We start from the raw sequence: 15,575 nt of genomic DNA, 5'->3' as shown, positions 1-15,575 counted from the left end.
TAGTAGACATGTAGGTGCAATATTACTTATTGTCAACAGAATGTTCAAAAGGGACCATCAAAATAAAGTGTTACCAAAAGTATTAATTTCCTTTAAAAAAAAGTACCCTAACTTTTGAGCGGTAGTGTATATCCTGTATATTCTATAGCCACATATGCTCACCTGACTTCCTGTAGCAGCCCGTCTCTCTAATGAATACACATACACACTTATTTACATACATTGTAGGCATTAATAATGCTATACAATGTGTCAGTGAGTGTGTGTGTGTTGCTGTGTGACATGTATTATATGTATGCCGGTGTGTATGGGTGACTTACAGCGCACGGAGAAGCAGAGAAGTGTAACTGAAGCCCGAAACCTAATCACACACACAGTGCGTTGCTCATTAAAGTTGAATATGGACTTCAATACTGAAAATATGGCTGGCATGACCCTTCAGATGAATGTAAGAGAGATACAACATTGTTAATAAAAGTTACACACATGTTCTGAGCTTCATATGAACCAACAAGGCAGTTTGGTAGTTTTGATACAGACCTGGACAATAATTTCTACCTGTAAACATAATACTATTTCTGTCTAGACGATTTACCTCTGACACTTTCAGAAGTGACTGTGCAAGTGTATATAGTCACTAACACAGACAAAAACAACTATCACACATGTGGCAATTAAGAGTTATAAGTGCTGCGGAGTTGCAAGAGGAAGTGAGAAAAGAGTGACAAAGAGATTCAAAATTGGATCCAGAAAACAGCAAATGGTCACATACCTGCACTACAAGCTGACAGTCTGTTGTTGGCTGTAGTACTCGTGAGTGGACAGCTCCTTGTGCACTTTCCTCCCTGGGCGACGTTTCATTTGTAGTACATTAGTCGTCCTGATCTCCACATCCTTCTGCATGTGCCTAATTCCTCCCTTAACACCCCGTTTTCCCTTCTGATGAACACTAATAACTGCCTTGCTAAAAATACACACTTAAAGGGAAGGCATCTCTCACCTCTCTGGCTGCGCCTGCATCTGCTTCGGCAGAAAGCACACCCCCTTTAATTCACACACACACCTCTAATCAGCTTTCTAATGAGCCATCAGCCAATCACAGGGTCTGGGATAAGACACACTCACAGAATAAGACAGGGGAACATGCACTTACAAGCACATGTGCATGTACTAAGGTCAAAGCCACACTGAAAATCTGGGAATCTAAACATAATTTAAAGATGTAAATTAAGTTTATTTGAGTGAAGAAACGTTAAGTAAAATGACTAAAGAAAAAATTAATACAGTAATATATGTATATATATTGTGTATATGTAAATGTATTGTATATATGTACAATGTGTCATTAGGCTCAAATTGGTATGCTGAAAATCAACATTTTAATTACTTTAAAGTTATATTAAATCATACAGTATAAAAAATCTTTTCACTTAAGTTCTCAGACATATTTAGCAAAAATAAACAATGAACAAAACACTATATATATATATATATATATACAAACATACATACATACACACACGTGTGTATATATATATATATATATATATATATATATATATACAAACACGCACACAGTATATGTAGAAATATATTAAAAATATTGAAATATATAATTCAATGGTAGCAAATTAATAATCGTTGCATTTTTTAAAAATAGTTTACACAATATGTACCAAAAAAAGTTTACACAATATGTTTACACACTTGTAAGTGAAATTTTAAACTGCAAAAATAATGCCAAATATCTTCCATTTCTGGTTTTCAGCAGATGCTGATATTCTCAGAAAGGCCAAATATCAGTCCATCTGCACTAAATATATATTATAAATTAAATAAAAAATATAAATATTTTATTTTGTAGATAATAAAATTCATACATAAAATGTACAATATAATTTATTGATAGCAAATTAGATATATATAAAAAAATTATAAATATTTTACACAATATTTACACACACACAAATAAAGAAAGAAAGAAAGAAAAAAAAGAAAGAAAGAATCTACACTCTTACACTCTCAAAAAAATAATTTCCATTTCTGTTTTTAGCAGTCCATGATTTTCTCCGAATGGCCAAAAACCAGACAAATATCATTCCATCTGCACTGAAATTCTCACTCAGAGATTGCTAGTAATTTTCACACGTAATTACATAGAAATGGCAAGTAACACTGAATTAAACATGACATTTTGAAGTACAAAATTTGACTTTTTTTTGTCTTTTTCTTTTTTTGTAGAAAGAAACAGTATTTTTTTTTTGTAAAACATACTCCAATAATATTTGCTTTATTTATGCAACCTTAGAAAATCATGTTTTTACAGTGTGTAGTATAAATCAAATTGTGTATTACTGATATTACGTGTTATTACCTACTGATACCTTTTTTTTTAATGAAGGCTCCATTACTGAGGCTAGATATGTCTGAGACAATATACATTGTGTCAGTCTGAGATAGTGTACTTACATATGCATAATATTTAACTTAACATTTGAGCGTTGCATTTACAACTTAAATGTAAAAAACAGGCTAGGAGTCAATCGTCTTTTTCAGAGAGATGCTCAGGTTCCATATGTTAGTGATACTCCGAGAGAGCTGTCATCAAACATTTATAGGCCGGTCCCTGAAGACTTCACAGATGTCTGTCTGCAGTCTGCCTTGTACACAGTGTGACCTTTATTGCAGTGACTGGTCTGGGACGTTATGAAGTATGTATTGAGTATTTCTCCTGAAGCATACAGTCATATATAAGCTCTGATTTGGTTTCAGTTGGTCTCTGTGTGTGTGTGTGTGTGTGTGTGTGTGTGTGTGTATGCAAGCACCACTAATGAGGCTAATAGAGCAGAAAATTAGATGTATTATTAGAGGTTATGTACTGTCAAATGCAAAAAGAAAGAATTAAAAGGTGTGTGAGTAGTACTCGCAGATGGACCAAAGGAAAACACCAAGAACTCTATTTTTACACCAATATATAACACACATCTGTCACTGAATCAGTTGATAAAGGTTTTTTTTTTAAATGTTCTAATTTGTTTAAATGTAAAAATAAAGTAATAAAACACACATTCTTAAGTTTGATTTAATATTTATTGTCACATATTTATATTTTAAAATAGTATATTTTTTTATATATTGAAATGAATATATATATATATATATATACACACACACACACACACACAGTGTTATTGTATTACATATACATACATATTTATAATATTTTATTTATACAGATTTGATTTGAAATTATTAAAATTACGTCACCTTTAGAAAATGCAGGCATATACACAACAACATATAGACATACTGCCAATATATAGTAGGCTACCGTGTAATTATTGCTGTGTTTCTTTTGTTAAATATATTATGGATTAACCAAAACAAAGGAAATGTAAATAAAGAAGCAGTCATGAACAGTAATCAGTGCAGTCAGTTTAGCTCTATGCCCCTGTGACCTCCAAGTGTCATTTGACGGATAAACTTGTCACATAACTAACAGGATGCTGTCCTCTAGTGTTCACACTGAAAACTGCAGGGTTTAAACCTTGCCCTGTTTTTCATGCTATACAGATATACGGTTAGAGCTCTGTTTTTTTGTTTTTTTTGTTTTTTTGAAGCAGTATAGTGAAATAGTTCTCAGGGTGGTATTCTGAGGTCGCATTTAAAGGTGACCCTAAAACACATGATATTCATTACATGGTGACCCATGATAATCATTAAAACCAGCTGCTGCTCAAAGTAAGGGACCCATTTAAAAGAAAAACTGGAGGAACTGTGAATGGTGTGTGGTGTACAAAAACTTTACTTTTCTCAGAAGTACGATGTGCTCTAAGTGGTTGCACAGTGTGTGTGTGTATATATATATATACAGTATATATATATATATATATATATATATAATCTTTGTTGTAGTAGAATTCTGTTTTATGTAGTTAAAAATAAGAATGATTTATTTTCTTCAAAAATAACTATAAAAAAACCTATAAAATAACTATAATTTACCACAAAGATTAACAGATTAGCAATTTTTTTGATGCACTAAAATGGATTCATTTGAAAACTGGTTAAAGTTTATTTAAGTAGTTTCAAGTTGCCCATTTGGGCTAATGCAGTGCTATCTTCACTCAATTAAAGTGCAGTAATTTTAAGAAAATCCACCAAACTGGTGTGGGACCAGCAGGGGGTGACTTCTGCTGCGGTATATCACTCAATCCTATTTATAAGGCAATTATTTCCTGTACAGCTGTTTGTAATCTCTAAATGACTTTCTAAGTGCTGTTTAAAAACTTTTATCAACATTGAAGCACTTGTTTACTTCATGCTTTTCAAGGGTTAGAGTAAGCCTTTCCTGCTGTTAAAGGCCTTAAATATTACTCAATGGGATCACAACAGTTCTTAGAAACCATCAGAGAGGCATCACCACACTCTAGGATCATTACGTCTGTCCACCTCTCTGATTCTCTAAGGTTACTGCAATGCCCCCTTGAACTTTGACCATGAGCTAACAGTCAACAAAGACATAAATACCAAGCTTGACGTCGTAGACAGCTGTCTAGTTAGAGAGAGATACTGTAAATAACCCATGTGAAGGTACATAACCTAATACTACTCTGCACACATTTGATCAAAACAAATATTTAGGAAATATCTGGTGAAATACGACTAATATCATATTGCAGAGATATTTGAGAATATTGAGTATTAGAGAACTATACAGCAAATCCAACGTTCAAATTTTGCAGAGCTGTTCTGTATCCTGCCACAAGTGGGCATCGTTGAAATGTGTTATTCCTGTATTTGTCTGTATTTGTTATTCCGTCAATGTCTTGCAAAGGTAGCACTCGTTTATATTTCTGCATTTTCTTGTGTTTCATTACCATACATTGTCAAGTATTAAGCATATTCAGTGTGAGATTGTGCATGTAAACGTTTATTTTGTGCATGAAAAAATGACTGAAGTAAACAGTGTTGCCGCTAATCGTTGCTTTATAAATGTTTCTGTTGTTTCAGCATGTGGACTAACCAACTGTTCAGCCGATATGAATATCTCTCTGAATAACAATAGCAAAAAGGCCAAAAAACATTTCATTTTAAGCAACAACTTGTCTTACACCAATCCTACAATCAGCAGACCCCTTTCCATTAGAGTTTTATGTAACTATAGATTATTGTACCTAGCTTGTAAATGAGTGGTTGTAAGCTCAGTAAATTTGCTTTAGACCTTTATATTTGCTGACCTAGATACATCAAAGGCTGTATTCCGTCACTGGTATATCCAGTATTGACGTCTTTGCATCAAAAATGCCAGAGGCATTTGGATGTGCATCATTTTAAATCATCACTAACCTATAACCCACATCTAATATCACGATTCTCACACAGGGTAATGGAAAGTCAAGCACGCACATATGCCTTTGTTTTATCAACCAAATGTGTTGGATTTCATTGCAATTTGCTTATCACACTGGCTTTTACCTTTCCCAGCGTTGGGTTGCTTAGATTAAAGTGTCATGGCTTGCGAGTTTCTATAGGAACCAGTAGCCTTGTAAGAAGGGCAGCCCTCTCTTACCACTCGAGGGTGTGTTCGAATAGCCCTTTCTCCCCGCCCACAGTGCTGTTCTCTATAAAAGGCCAAGAGCCCTTCACATGTGTCACAAAGACAAGCTGGTCTAACAGGAGAGAGTCTGAGCCTGCTGGTTAGAGAGTCTCGGCTATCACCCTGAAGACCCTCTTTAATGCAGTGTGTAGAACAAAGTCCTATCTAAACAGACACTCAAGACCTCCATTGGAGAACCAGGTGTACAAGGTAAGCAGCCTTCAAAATGTTTGATGAACTTTTGACATTTCGACTATTGCACAATTTTGGAATAAATCTAAGTGGACCAGTATTATAACTGCAGAACCTTCCACTTTTGCAGAGTTTCTACGCTGAGTCCAAACGGAATTCCAATGTGGGCGGTAGAGAAGATCCGAGTGTCCGTCGAGAGGACCAGCCTGCCACTTCCCATAATGGAATACAGCTTCAAAATCGGTGACATCATGTTCGGAGACAAGTCATCCATTGACAAAGCCAAGAAAGTCTTGCTGTGTCCAAACATCATTACCCCGGACACTATCCCCGAGTTCTGCATTCCCCCCAAGATCTCAACCCCAGTGGAGGGCAAGAGTATAGAGCAGGGGAGGCCGACTCCATGTATCCGAGTGTCTCTGTGTGACAAAGGAAGTCCAAAGAAGGAGGTCATTCCCCGAGAGCTTCCCAATAACCATATAATCCAGGTGGAGAGTGTTGATGATGGGCCATTTGAAAACGACTGTAGTGATGAGGAAACCACCAATGCTGATCCTCAAAGCCAGGCTGCACTTTCCCTGCCCCACTTAGCTAAAGCTCAAACCTGCTACGGCTTTTGCACCTTGCTTGAAAGTCCCCACACCAGGAGAAAGGAGTCCCTCTTCCACAACAACCCCAACTCGAGTGGAATCTCCTTGGTTCTTCCCCGGAGTAGATCAAGCACTTGCTCCAAATCAGCTTCCCCCATCTTGCCATCTTCATCCTCCCCTTCTTCCTTCAGCCTGAATACTCTTGCTTCTAGACTTTCTCCAAAAGGCTTCACTTTGCACAGACAGGGAACTCTAGATAGCGATACCACTTCCTCAGCAGAGTCCTCCCCTTTCAGTTCTCCTCTCCTGAACAGATGCCCACCAAAACCTTCTCTCTTCAAAGCACTTAACCATGAGAAGCTACTCTACCGCAACCTCCGGAAGGTTGCCATGTTCAGAAACAATTCCCTATCGACGGATGAGGGTAGCTCCACGGACAACAGCCCCAATATTATGAGAAGAGCATCCGAAGGCCTTGTTGAACCTCTCCCGTGTGGGTTCGGCTTGGCGCCTCCGGCTATCTTCCCCATGGACTTGGTTCTGCACCGGGAGAGGGTGATGAAGGAGAATCTGGTGCCTGTAGGAAGGGACAGTGCCTTGCGGCTGTTGGTGGAGTACTGCCCTGAAAACCAGAGACTGCGTGTCCGCCTCATAAGTGCGGAAGGCCTGTACGCTCTGTCAGTGGACCCTAAAAGCATTAACTGCAGTGTCAGCCTCTCTCTCATGCCCGGAAAAGTCCATAAACAGCGCAGCACGGTCATTAGGAAGAGCCGCAATCCGATCTTTAATGAGGACTTTTTCTTTGACGGTATATCGGAGGATGATCTCTGCCAGAGGTCGCTCCGATTCAAAGTCGTTAACAAGATGTCCAGCATGAAAAGAGACTATATTTTGGGCAACTGTGATCTTCCTCTCACTAGCATTGTCATATTATAAATCCAACAATTGCTTAATTTATTTTGAATGAGTGCGTGCGTGCATGTATTTGTATATATTATATGAAGTGTTATTTATTGCCAAATCTGTTTATCTGCCAAAGACTTCTTTTTTTATTAAACGACAAAAACTATATTAGTCTTGTGGTCTTTTGTTCTCGACGGGAAGTATGATTTTAGGTATTCAGTCAACAAATAATCTTTTATTCATGATAAGAACAGCTGTGACTGAATCAAAGCACGGCAGTCTTAAAAGCTTCCATAATGGCCTCCATTTTTCCTTGTCTCATCTTGAGCGGCTTGATTGCCACTACACTCTGACACGTAGCCGTTTACATGTAACAAGATTTTTAAATGCAATATACAAATGATGGAGAAATCACTAAACAATTGCTCTTGTGGCAGACAAATGAGGCTGCTGTTTTAACTATTACCTTAGGCAAGATATATCCAGTAAAGGCAATCAATGGCTTCCTTTTTTCCCCTAACAGAGGCATCTTTTTGGGATTAAAAATTAGTGGGGTGAATGTTAGTTGGGATTACAGTAGCAGCACCTTAACACCATGCTTCCACATCTCTAAACTTAAAAGAGTGCTAGGCCATTTAAGACGTCAGTAATACCTAAATGTTGGGGCTTACCATTCACTGATCTTTCATTGGAGGAGGTAAATAATAATAAATCGCACTGATTGCAAAAAAACTCACCTTCTCTGATTTCCTCTAAGACTGTTGTTTCCTGCTGACCTTTGCAGGGATTATAAATATCCGGAGTAATTTGAGAAGTAGATGGCTCATTCTCATTAAACTAGTTGTTTTTTTTTCCCTTTTTTTTTCTCAAACAGGCTTGCTGCCTAGGCCAAGGCTTGCCAGCTAGGCAAGCATTTTACATGAGTAAAAGGAAGGTTATGATTTTCCATGGATCAAAAATCACTTAAGCCCTGATCTTAACCACTTCAAGACCTAAACTGATTCCAGATTGATTTGAAAGACTGATTTCCGAGTGTACTGATGAACAAAAAAAAAATCAGGTTTTGGGAGAAGAATAGTGGAATTCTTCCTCACATGCAGTTTACACTTCAAAATGGCCCACTCCATTAAAACTTGAATAGAATTACCATTCTAGTTAGCAGTCACAGAATACATCACATACACTCTTAAAAATAAAGGTGCTTCACAATGCCATAGAAGAACCTTTTTGTCTAAATGGTTCCATAAAGAACCTTTAACATCTGAAGAACCTTTCTGTTTCACAAAAGGTTCTTTGTGGCAAAAGAAGGTTCGAAAGAAGGTTCTTCGAATTATAAAAAGAGATGGTTCTTTAAAGAACCTTTGACTGAATGGTTCTTTGGGGAACCAAAAATGGTTCTTCTATGGCATCGCTGTGAAGAACATTTTAAGCACCTTTATTTTTAAGAGTGTAAGAGGCTCAGGAATAATAACTTTTTGTCAAATTCATCCATCTCTGATCATTTTACTTTATTGCGCATATAAAGCACTCTTTCTTGCGCGAAGCACTTTGATCACATAACACCCTGAAGCACATGGGTTTGTCATGTGCTTCGCCGGCAGAACTGTCACATTTATGCATGTGCTGGAATACTTGAAAACAAAACCACGTACAGCCTGCTCTGGGTTATGTGCGCTCTTATTCATGATATCAATATGCAGAAAGAGAGATATTAGTGGAAATGAATGAAAGAGGGAAGTCAGGCCTCTTAACATATACATGAAGAACATATCAATAACCATGAGAATATTCATAACATGCTTTTGACAGATGGTCATGGATGACTATTTGAATGATTTCATTTAAACTAATCTAATAAAGAGTCATGTGTAGAAGGTAATTAATTACCAGATGTAACTCTATAATTGTAATGATAAATATTGCATATATTTTTGGATTGTTTGCTTAAAAAGTATATAATAAAATGTATTATTTAAAATGATTAAAAAAAATACCATTCTAAACTAGATTTTTATGTAGTTGCATGGCTGTTTTGGATGGTTGCTCTAGGTATAACTTGGGTGCCTCTCTGAATGTATGATTTTAGGCATAGGCTATTATTTGCACTAAGTGTAAATAGTGACAGAGGCTATTTACACTAAATGCAAATAGCAATAGGTGCTATTTACACTAAGTGAAAATAGCATATTTTCTTAGCAATATGCTATTTACACAGTGCAAATAGCTATAGATTCTATTTACACTGTTAAAATAGCAGGATTTTCTGCTATTTATACTACTTATTACAAATAGTGGAAATGATCTGCACCTCAGTATTGTAGTAAATTAGAAAACAGTATGCAATAATAACGTATTGAGTGTAAATTTATAAATATATATTTAATTCAAATTATTAAATGGATGCCACCTTATTGGGACAATAAAGCCCTCCCTGCACCTATAACCCTACCTGATACTTAATTTGTAACTTTTTCGATTGTTTTCTTCATTTTTATTGAAAATAAATGCCTTTCCGATGTGATATGAGATTTGAAAAGGGAGGGAAAAAAAGTATGGCAAAAGGCGGATTCGAACTCGGGTTGATCATGTCAAAATAACTACAATAAATCTACACCACTGGAACTGTTCATCGACCTCTGTCTTTTGTATTGTTGCCAAATCACACATTGGTGAGCGGAGTTAGTGCAAATAGCCTCTGCCAACAAGGCAGACTTTCTGCACTTCATGTAAATAGACACTCCGATGTTTTTATGACTTTTTGCCTGTTTTATTGTCCGACATTGTTCGTTTAATCACATCGACATGTTAGTAAAATCGTGAAATTAACTATGATTCATAATGCACTGTAAATAGCTAAGTGGAAATGCATGTAAAATGCATTAAGTAGCACGGCAGTGCAAGAAATGACACCCCGAATCATACTCCTTTATAGACTCCTCTACAGAGAGATGGTAGTTATACTTTATTCAAGTTTTTCCAGAAAGTCCAGGCTTAATCTATCAGGAAAATACAGAGAGAGCTGATAGTTGCCAGGCAACTCCTTTCAGCATGGTTAGGCCCAATGTCTTGCCACGTTGAGCTCTGCACAGTTAGGCACGGTCAACAGCAATCACTGCTATTTATTTGGCCTTCCAGATGAATTAACTGTTCTTTTCTGTCCCTGTTCTACAGTGTAGAGCATTTTTTGATTATTGTTCAGTAGTATTGTTATTATGTCCTCAAATCAAATTAAATTAAGCATTTGATTTATGAACAATCAGCCTGGCTGAGTACTTCTGCTTTGGCATCAATCAAAGTAGATTGCATTACCCAGCTGCTTATTTTATGCGTAATTTCTCTATTTGAAACCTGGAAATGAACATTGGTTTGGTCACATTATTTGCTAAATACATCCACTGAATGTGTCTCTGCTTTGGCTTTCAAGAGTAAATTTAATTTATTAATGGCTTTCAAGAGTAAATTTAATTTATTAACGTCTCTTTGCTTGTATTTCCACTTAGCTAAGAGGCCCAAAGTACAGTTCTTACCTCAGCAGCCTATTTATTAATAGTCTGGCTGGTGGTTTTTTAGAGAAAGCAGACAGGACCATAAACGAATTTTCTGGAGTGATATGCATTGCTTTCAGTTCAGAGCATCTGTTGCTATTTTAAGTTAGTGATATCTGTGGTTAAATATTAAGCTTAATGCTCTTAGTCTGGTCCTGGGGATGGGCGCTATAAAGAAGGACCAAGAAATGTGCAATGAAAATGCAAACTAAGACAAATATTAAAACATTTTCTCTGTCGTTAGTTTTAAAGGTTAAAGGTAAAAAGTAAAGGTCTTAAGTGTATAATATTATACAGGCCAATTGAAAATTGACAACACTACCATATTTAATGTGTTTTAATCTCTGATAACAACAAACAAAAACCTTTAAAACAGTTCCTTGTGTAATCATCCTTTTGACCTTTGTAGGTTTAGAGTTACTAAATATGACTTTTTGAGATTTACAGATTGCATTAATTTCTGTGACTTTTCTAGGGGCTTTTGAAAATTCCCTAATATTTTGGGACTTAAAGGCATAGTTTTCCAAATAAATGGAAATGTGCTAAAAATGTAATCAACCCCAGGCCATCCATGTAGATCTAGATGAGTTTGTTTCTTTGTCAGAATAGATTTGGAGACATTTAGCGTTATATCACTTGCTCAGCAATGGATCCTCTGCAGTGAATGGGTGCCGTCAGAATGAGAGTCCAAACAGCTGATAAAAACATCACAGTAATTCACAAGTAATCCACACCACTCCAGTTCATCAATTAATGTTTTGTGAAGTGAAAAGCTGTGTGTTTGTGAGAAACAAATCCATCAAGACGTTTTACCATATCAGTAGTCAATAATCCACAATAGCACTTTTCCAATAAAAAAGTCCATATCTGTTGTCCTCTCACATAAAAATCTACCAACATAGTTGTTTAGAACTGTTTTGGATTGTTTTCTTGTAAACGGTGCTTAATCTGTGCATATTTCTCTCCTGATTCTGACGAGGTGAAAGCAATATTATGGATAGATGACTCATTTGAAATTAAAAATGTCAGTTGCAGACAGGTAGCTTTTTACTTCATAAGATGTTAGGCTACTTGATGGACTGGAGTGGTGTGGAATGGTAGATTATTGTGATGTTTTTATCAGCTGTTTGGACTCTCATTCTGACGGCACCCATTCACTGCAGAGGATCCACTGGTGAGCAAGTGATGAAATGCTAAATGTCTCCAAATCTGTTTAGATTAAGAAACAAAATTATGATAATCATTATCTTGGATGGCATGGGGGGTGAGTACATTTTTAGCAAATATTTATTTTTGGGTGTACTATTTCTTTAACATTTACTGCATCAAGTTTACTTTCACTTTTTTATTATTAGGTACTGCTTTTGTATATACAGAGATTGACTTGAGAAAAAAAAGAAAAGAAATAATTTTCTCACCCTCGTGTTGTTTTAAAATCACATGAACTCGCATAACCATACTTAAGATTTTTGGAACAAATTATTTCTAAAACTGTATCTCTATAATGTCTTTTTATTCTTTGTAATGACTCCACATTTAACGGTGTGTATCTAACAAAACCAGTTAACCCCTTTAGGGTGACGCAAAACCATTTGGAGTTTCCTAAACCCCCTGTCGGGGTTTATATTGCGATAATGACTGGTTCACTGTACATGTTGCTTGAGCCTTTTTAACAATTCATTATGACGATCCTGTGAGAAGCCCCCTCTTATGATTTCCATTAGTGACGTACGTATAACCCCCTCCCCCCCTTCTAGTGCGCACATAAAGGGGAAAGACCACCGTGCTATTGTGTTTATTGTTCAGGAGCTTGGTGTAATGGGTTTTCTCAGTCTGGGTTACAGTCATCATTTGCTGTGGTGTACCGCCGCCCCGTTGCACATAGATCTGAGCAATGTTTATGGCTTAACAGGCCATTGCAATAGAGCCTGTGTGGGAGCAGATATAGCAGCCATCTTTGTATTCCATGTTGATTCAGCTGACATGGTCATGCTACAAATGGGGATTTACAGGTGGTTCCCACTGCCTGTTGGCAGCTGATTGCCACGTGTTGGATTGCCTTTCATATCGAAACTGCTGTGCAAAAGTGTGCCATGATTTTCCCAGGACATTTCCAGCCATTTAAGGACTTACAGTAGTCCTTACATTTTGTAGAGATTGTGTTTACGAAGAGGCATTTATAGCTCATAGAAAAATATATATTGGCTATAGAAAGATTTTAAGATTTTATTAATTTCTATTACTTTTCAAGACTTGGAAGTAACACTTTTGAAATTCTCAAGTTTTCATTGTTCATACCTGATCTGACCCTTTTGTTAATGTAGTCAGGTTGATTTATTCATATTAAATGTATTATTTTTAATGCTCTTTATGTTCTATTATTTTGTTATACGACATTATAATATAATATAATAAATATATGCTCTATCTATAAAGAATAAGGGTTCATTTAGTCTTATTAAATTAATTATATTTAATATCTTAAAATGTATTATAATATTGCCACATAAAGCACTTTTATATTCTGCTATTTTGTATATTATATTATATTATATTATATTATAATATCATATATTATATTATATTATATTATATTATACCTTTAATCATATACTTTCTATAAGGCTGCTATAATGCAATTGATATAAGGTAATAAATAAATGAAAATAGGAGGGATTTTGTGCACATTTGTCGTCATGAACAGAAAGTGTTGTGTTTTAGCAGAAATGTTTGAAGAATGTGTAGTGTTGCATGGTATTATTCAGATCTTTCCAGAGCTTTGCAGAAGATGCTGGATTCATATGAATATGTGTCAAATGGTCGTCTTTTCTGGACAGGAAGGCGAATCCTCTCTGGTGTCCAGCAAGCAAGCCGTTGCTTGGTTACGTAGGTGAACCTCTATGTTCCTGGTACAGAGCGGAATATTACATCCTAATTAACCAATAAAACGTCATAAAAGATTCGCCAAGCACATGCAATCTTCAGAAAACATATTTCATAGTTGCACAATGGGGGAATTCGAGGTACTTTTTATTCTGAGTTTCATTATAGATGAACAAAAAAATTAAGAAGCTAATCATTCATGCTAAATGACATCAAATAGGGGTGTTGCTATGTGGTTTTCTAAGGTGTTCAGAATGTTGCAATGCCGTTTCTAGGGTGTTGCTAACAACATTTCTCCTCAGAAAAACTGTATAATGTGATGCATAAACAAAAACAGTGAGTTACGTAAGTTTATACTCGCTAAGCTAGTCAACTAGCTTCACCAGCTAAAGCAAACATGTTGTAATGTCTTTGTGCCAGGCACAGCGCTAGATAACGACGCTAAGTGCCTGATTAGGGAGCCAGGTTTTGAATTGTCCTCTCCTCGGAGATGGCATACCTGGCCAGAATGTTCTGTCTGGCTAGTCACGCTAATATCAATGAGTTTAAAGTCAAGAACATCCAGAACTATCACATGTTTCCACACAAAGTGCTAAAGTCACAGTTACGACCGAACAGAACAGTTGCCATTACGTCAGTACCTTTACAGTTTCAGCTTTTTCTTGTTTTTCCAGAAAGAAAAGGATGTAGTGTGTGAGCTAATGCTAACAACAGGAAAATCTTATCTGATCCTCGACAGAGAGTTTTTGTAGTAAACCGACTAGCATGCAGTTCTGACAGTTTTAGAGCCAAACATGATGTGGCTCTATGTGATGATTTAGGGGAAGTCGTGGCCTAATGCTTAGAGAGTCGGACTCGTAACCCAAAGGTTGCGGGTTCGAGTCTCGTACCGGCAGGGATTGTAGGTGGGGGGAGTGAATGTACAGCGCTCTCTTCCACCTTCAATACCACGACTGAGGTGCCCTTGAGCAAGGCACCGAACCCCCAACTGCTCCCCGGGCGCTGCAGCATAAATGGCTGCCCACTGCTCCGGGTGTGTGTTCACGGTGTATGTGTGTTCACTGCTGTGTGTGTGCACTTTGGATGGGATAAATGCAGAGCACTAATGCCAAGTATGGGTCACCATACTTGGCCACATGTCACGTCACTTCACTTTTTTAATGCATAGCAACACATCCGTTTTATGAAAACAATATAATTAGCTTGTCACTTGTCCACCTGATTAATAAATTGATATATTGTGTGGACATATTTTCATCATAAGCCGGTTATTAGCTATCGGTTATCCGTGAGAGCAGTGTTTATTGTGTTCGACATTACTGTCAGTCGCATCTGGCTGTATTTGCACTCTATGAGAGTCAACATGGACTGCAATTGACAACTGGCAAATTTTCTTCTGGTTCTCTGTAATGGCTATGACATCATGCTGTTAGCGATAAAGTTTACTGTTGTTTTAGGACCAGATCACTTTGATACCAAATATCGGATGGTGCATTTTGTTGCAAGGAGTGATAGTTTCAGATGCCACTTTATTTGCATGTTTAATGAATGAGGGTTTTCCCTAAATAAACTTTTGGAGTAACACTTCCTTCAGTGAATAAAGTAAAAACAGTAATTTACGGTAAAAGACGGCATGTTTGTTTATCTTTGTTGGCTTCCTTCCATGCGGTTCCAACAACAATGGAGGTGATACAAGCACACTTTCCTTATCGTCTGTTTGTATTTTGACAGAGTCTTGGCTTGGCTTCCTAATTAAACAGCTAGTTTGCATTTGAGGTTGTGTTATTTGTTTTGATTGCGGTGGAGAGATTATTTGAGAACTTCGGTAAATCTTGTGACATGGTGAAGTCACAGTCAAGTTTA

The 15,575-nt window shown here is 36.7% G+C and overlaps 1 protein-coding gene across 1 annotated transcript; it reads left to right on the top strand.

Annotated features, from left to right (window-relative positions):
* The first annotated feature begins 5,676 nt into the window (after positions 1-5,676).
* On the top strand, positions 5,677-7,411 carry LOC107659513 (C2 calcium-dependent domain-containing protein 4C-like). Its single transcript, XM_016448484.1, has 2 exons — positions 5,677-5,809; positions 5,922-7,411. Exon 2 carries the CDS (start codon positions 5,953-5,955, stop codon positions 7,315-7,317), a length of 1,365 nt encoding a protein of 454 aa, XP_016303970.1. The 5' UTR covers positions 5,677-5,809; positions 5,922-5,952; the 3' UTR covers positions 7,318-7,411.
* The last annotated feature ends 8,164 nt before the right edge of the window (positions 7,412-15,575 follow it).

The sequence above is a fragment of the Sinocyclocheilus anshuiensis genome, unplaced genomic scaffold (assembly GCF_001515605.1).
Source record: "Sinocyclocheilus anshuiensis isolate Anshui unplaced genomic scaffold, SAMN03320099.WGS_v1.1 scaffold387, whole genome shotgun sequence".
NCBI lineage: Eukaryota > Metazoa > Chordata > Actinopteri > Cypriniformes > Cyprinidae > Sinocyclocheilus > Sinocyclocheilus anshuiensis.
Note: the sequence above shows the minus strand (reverse complement) of the source record. Positions and strands in the feature narration are given on the sequence as shown.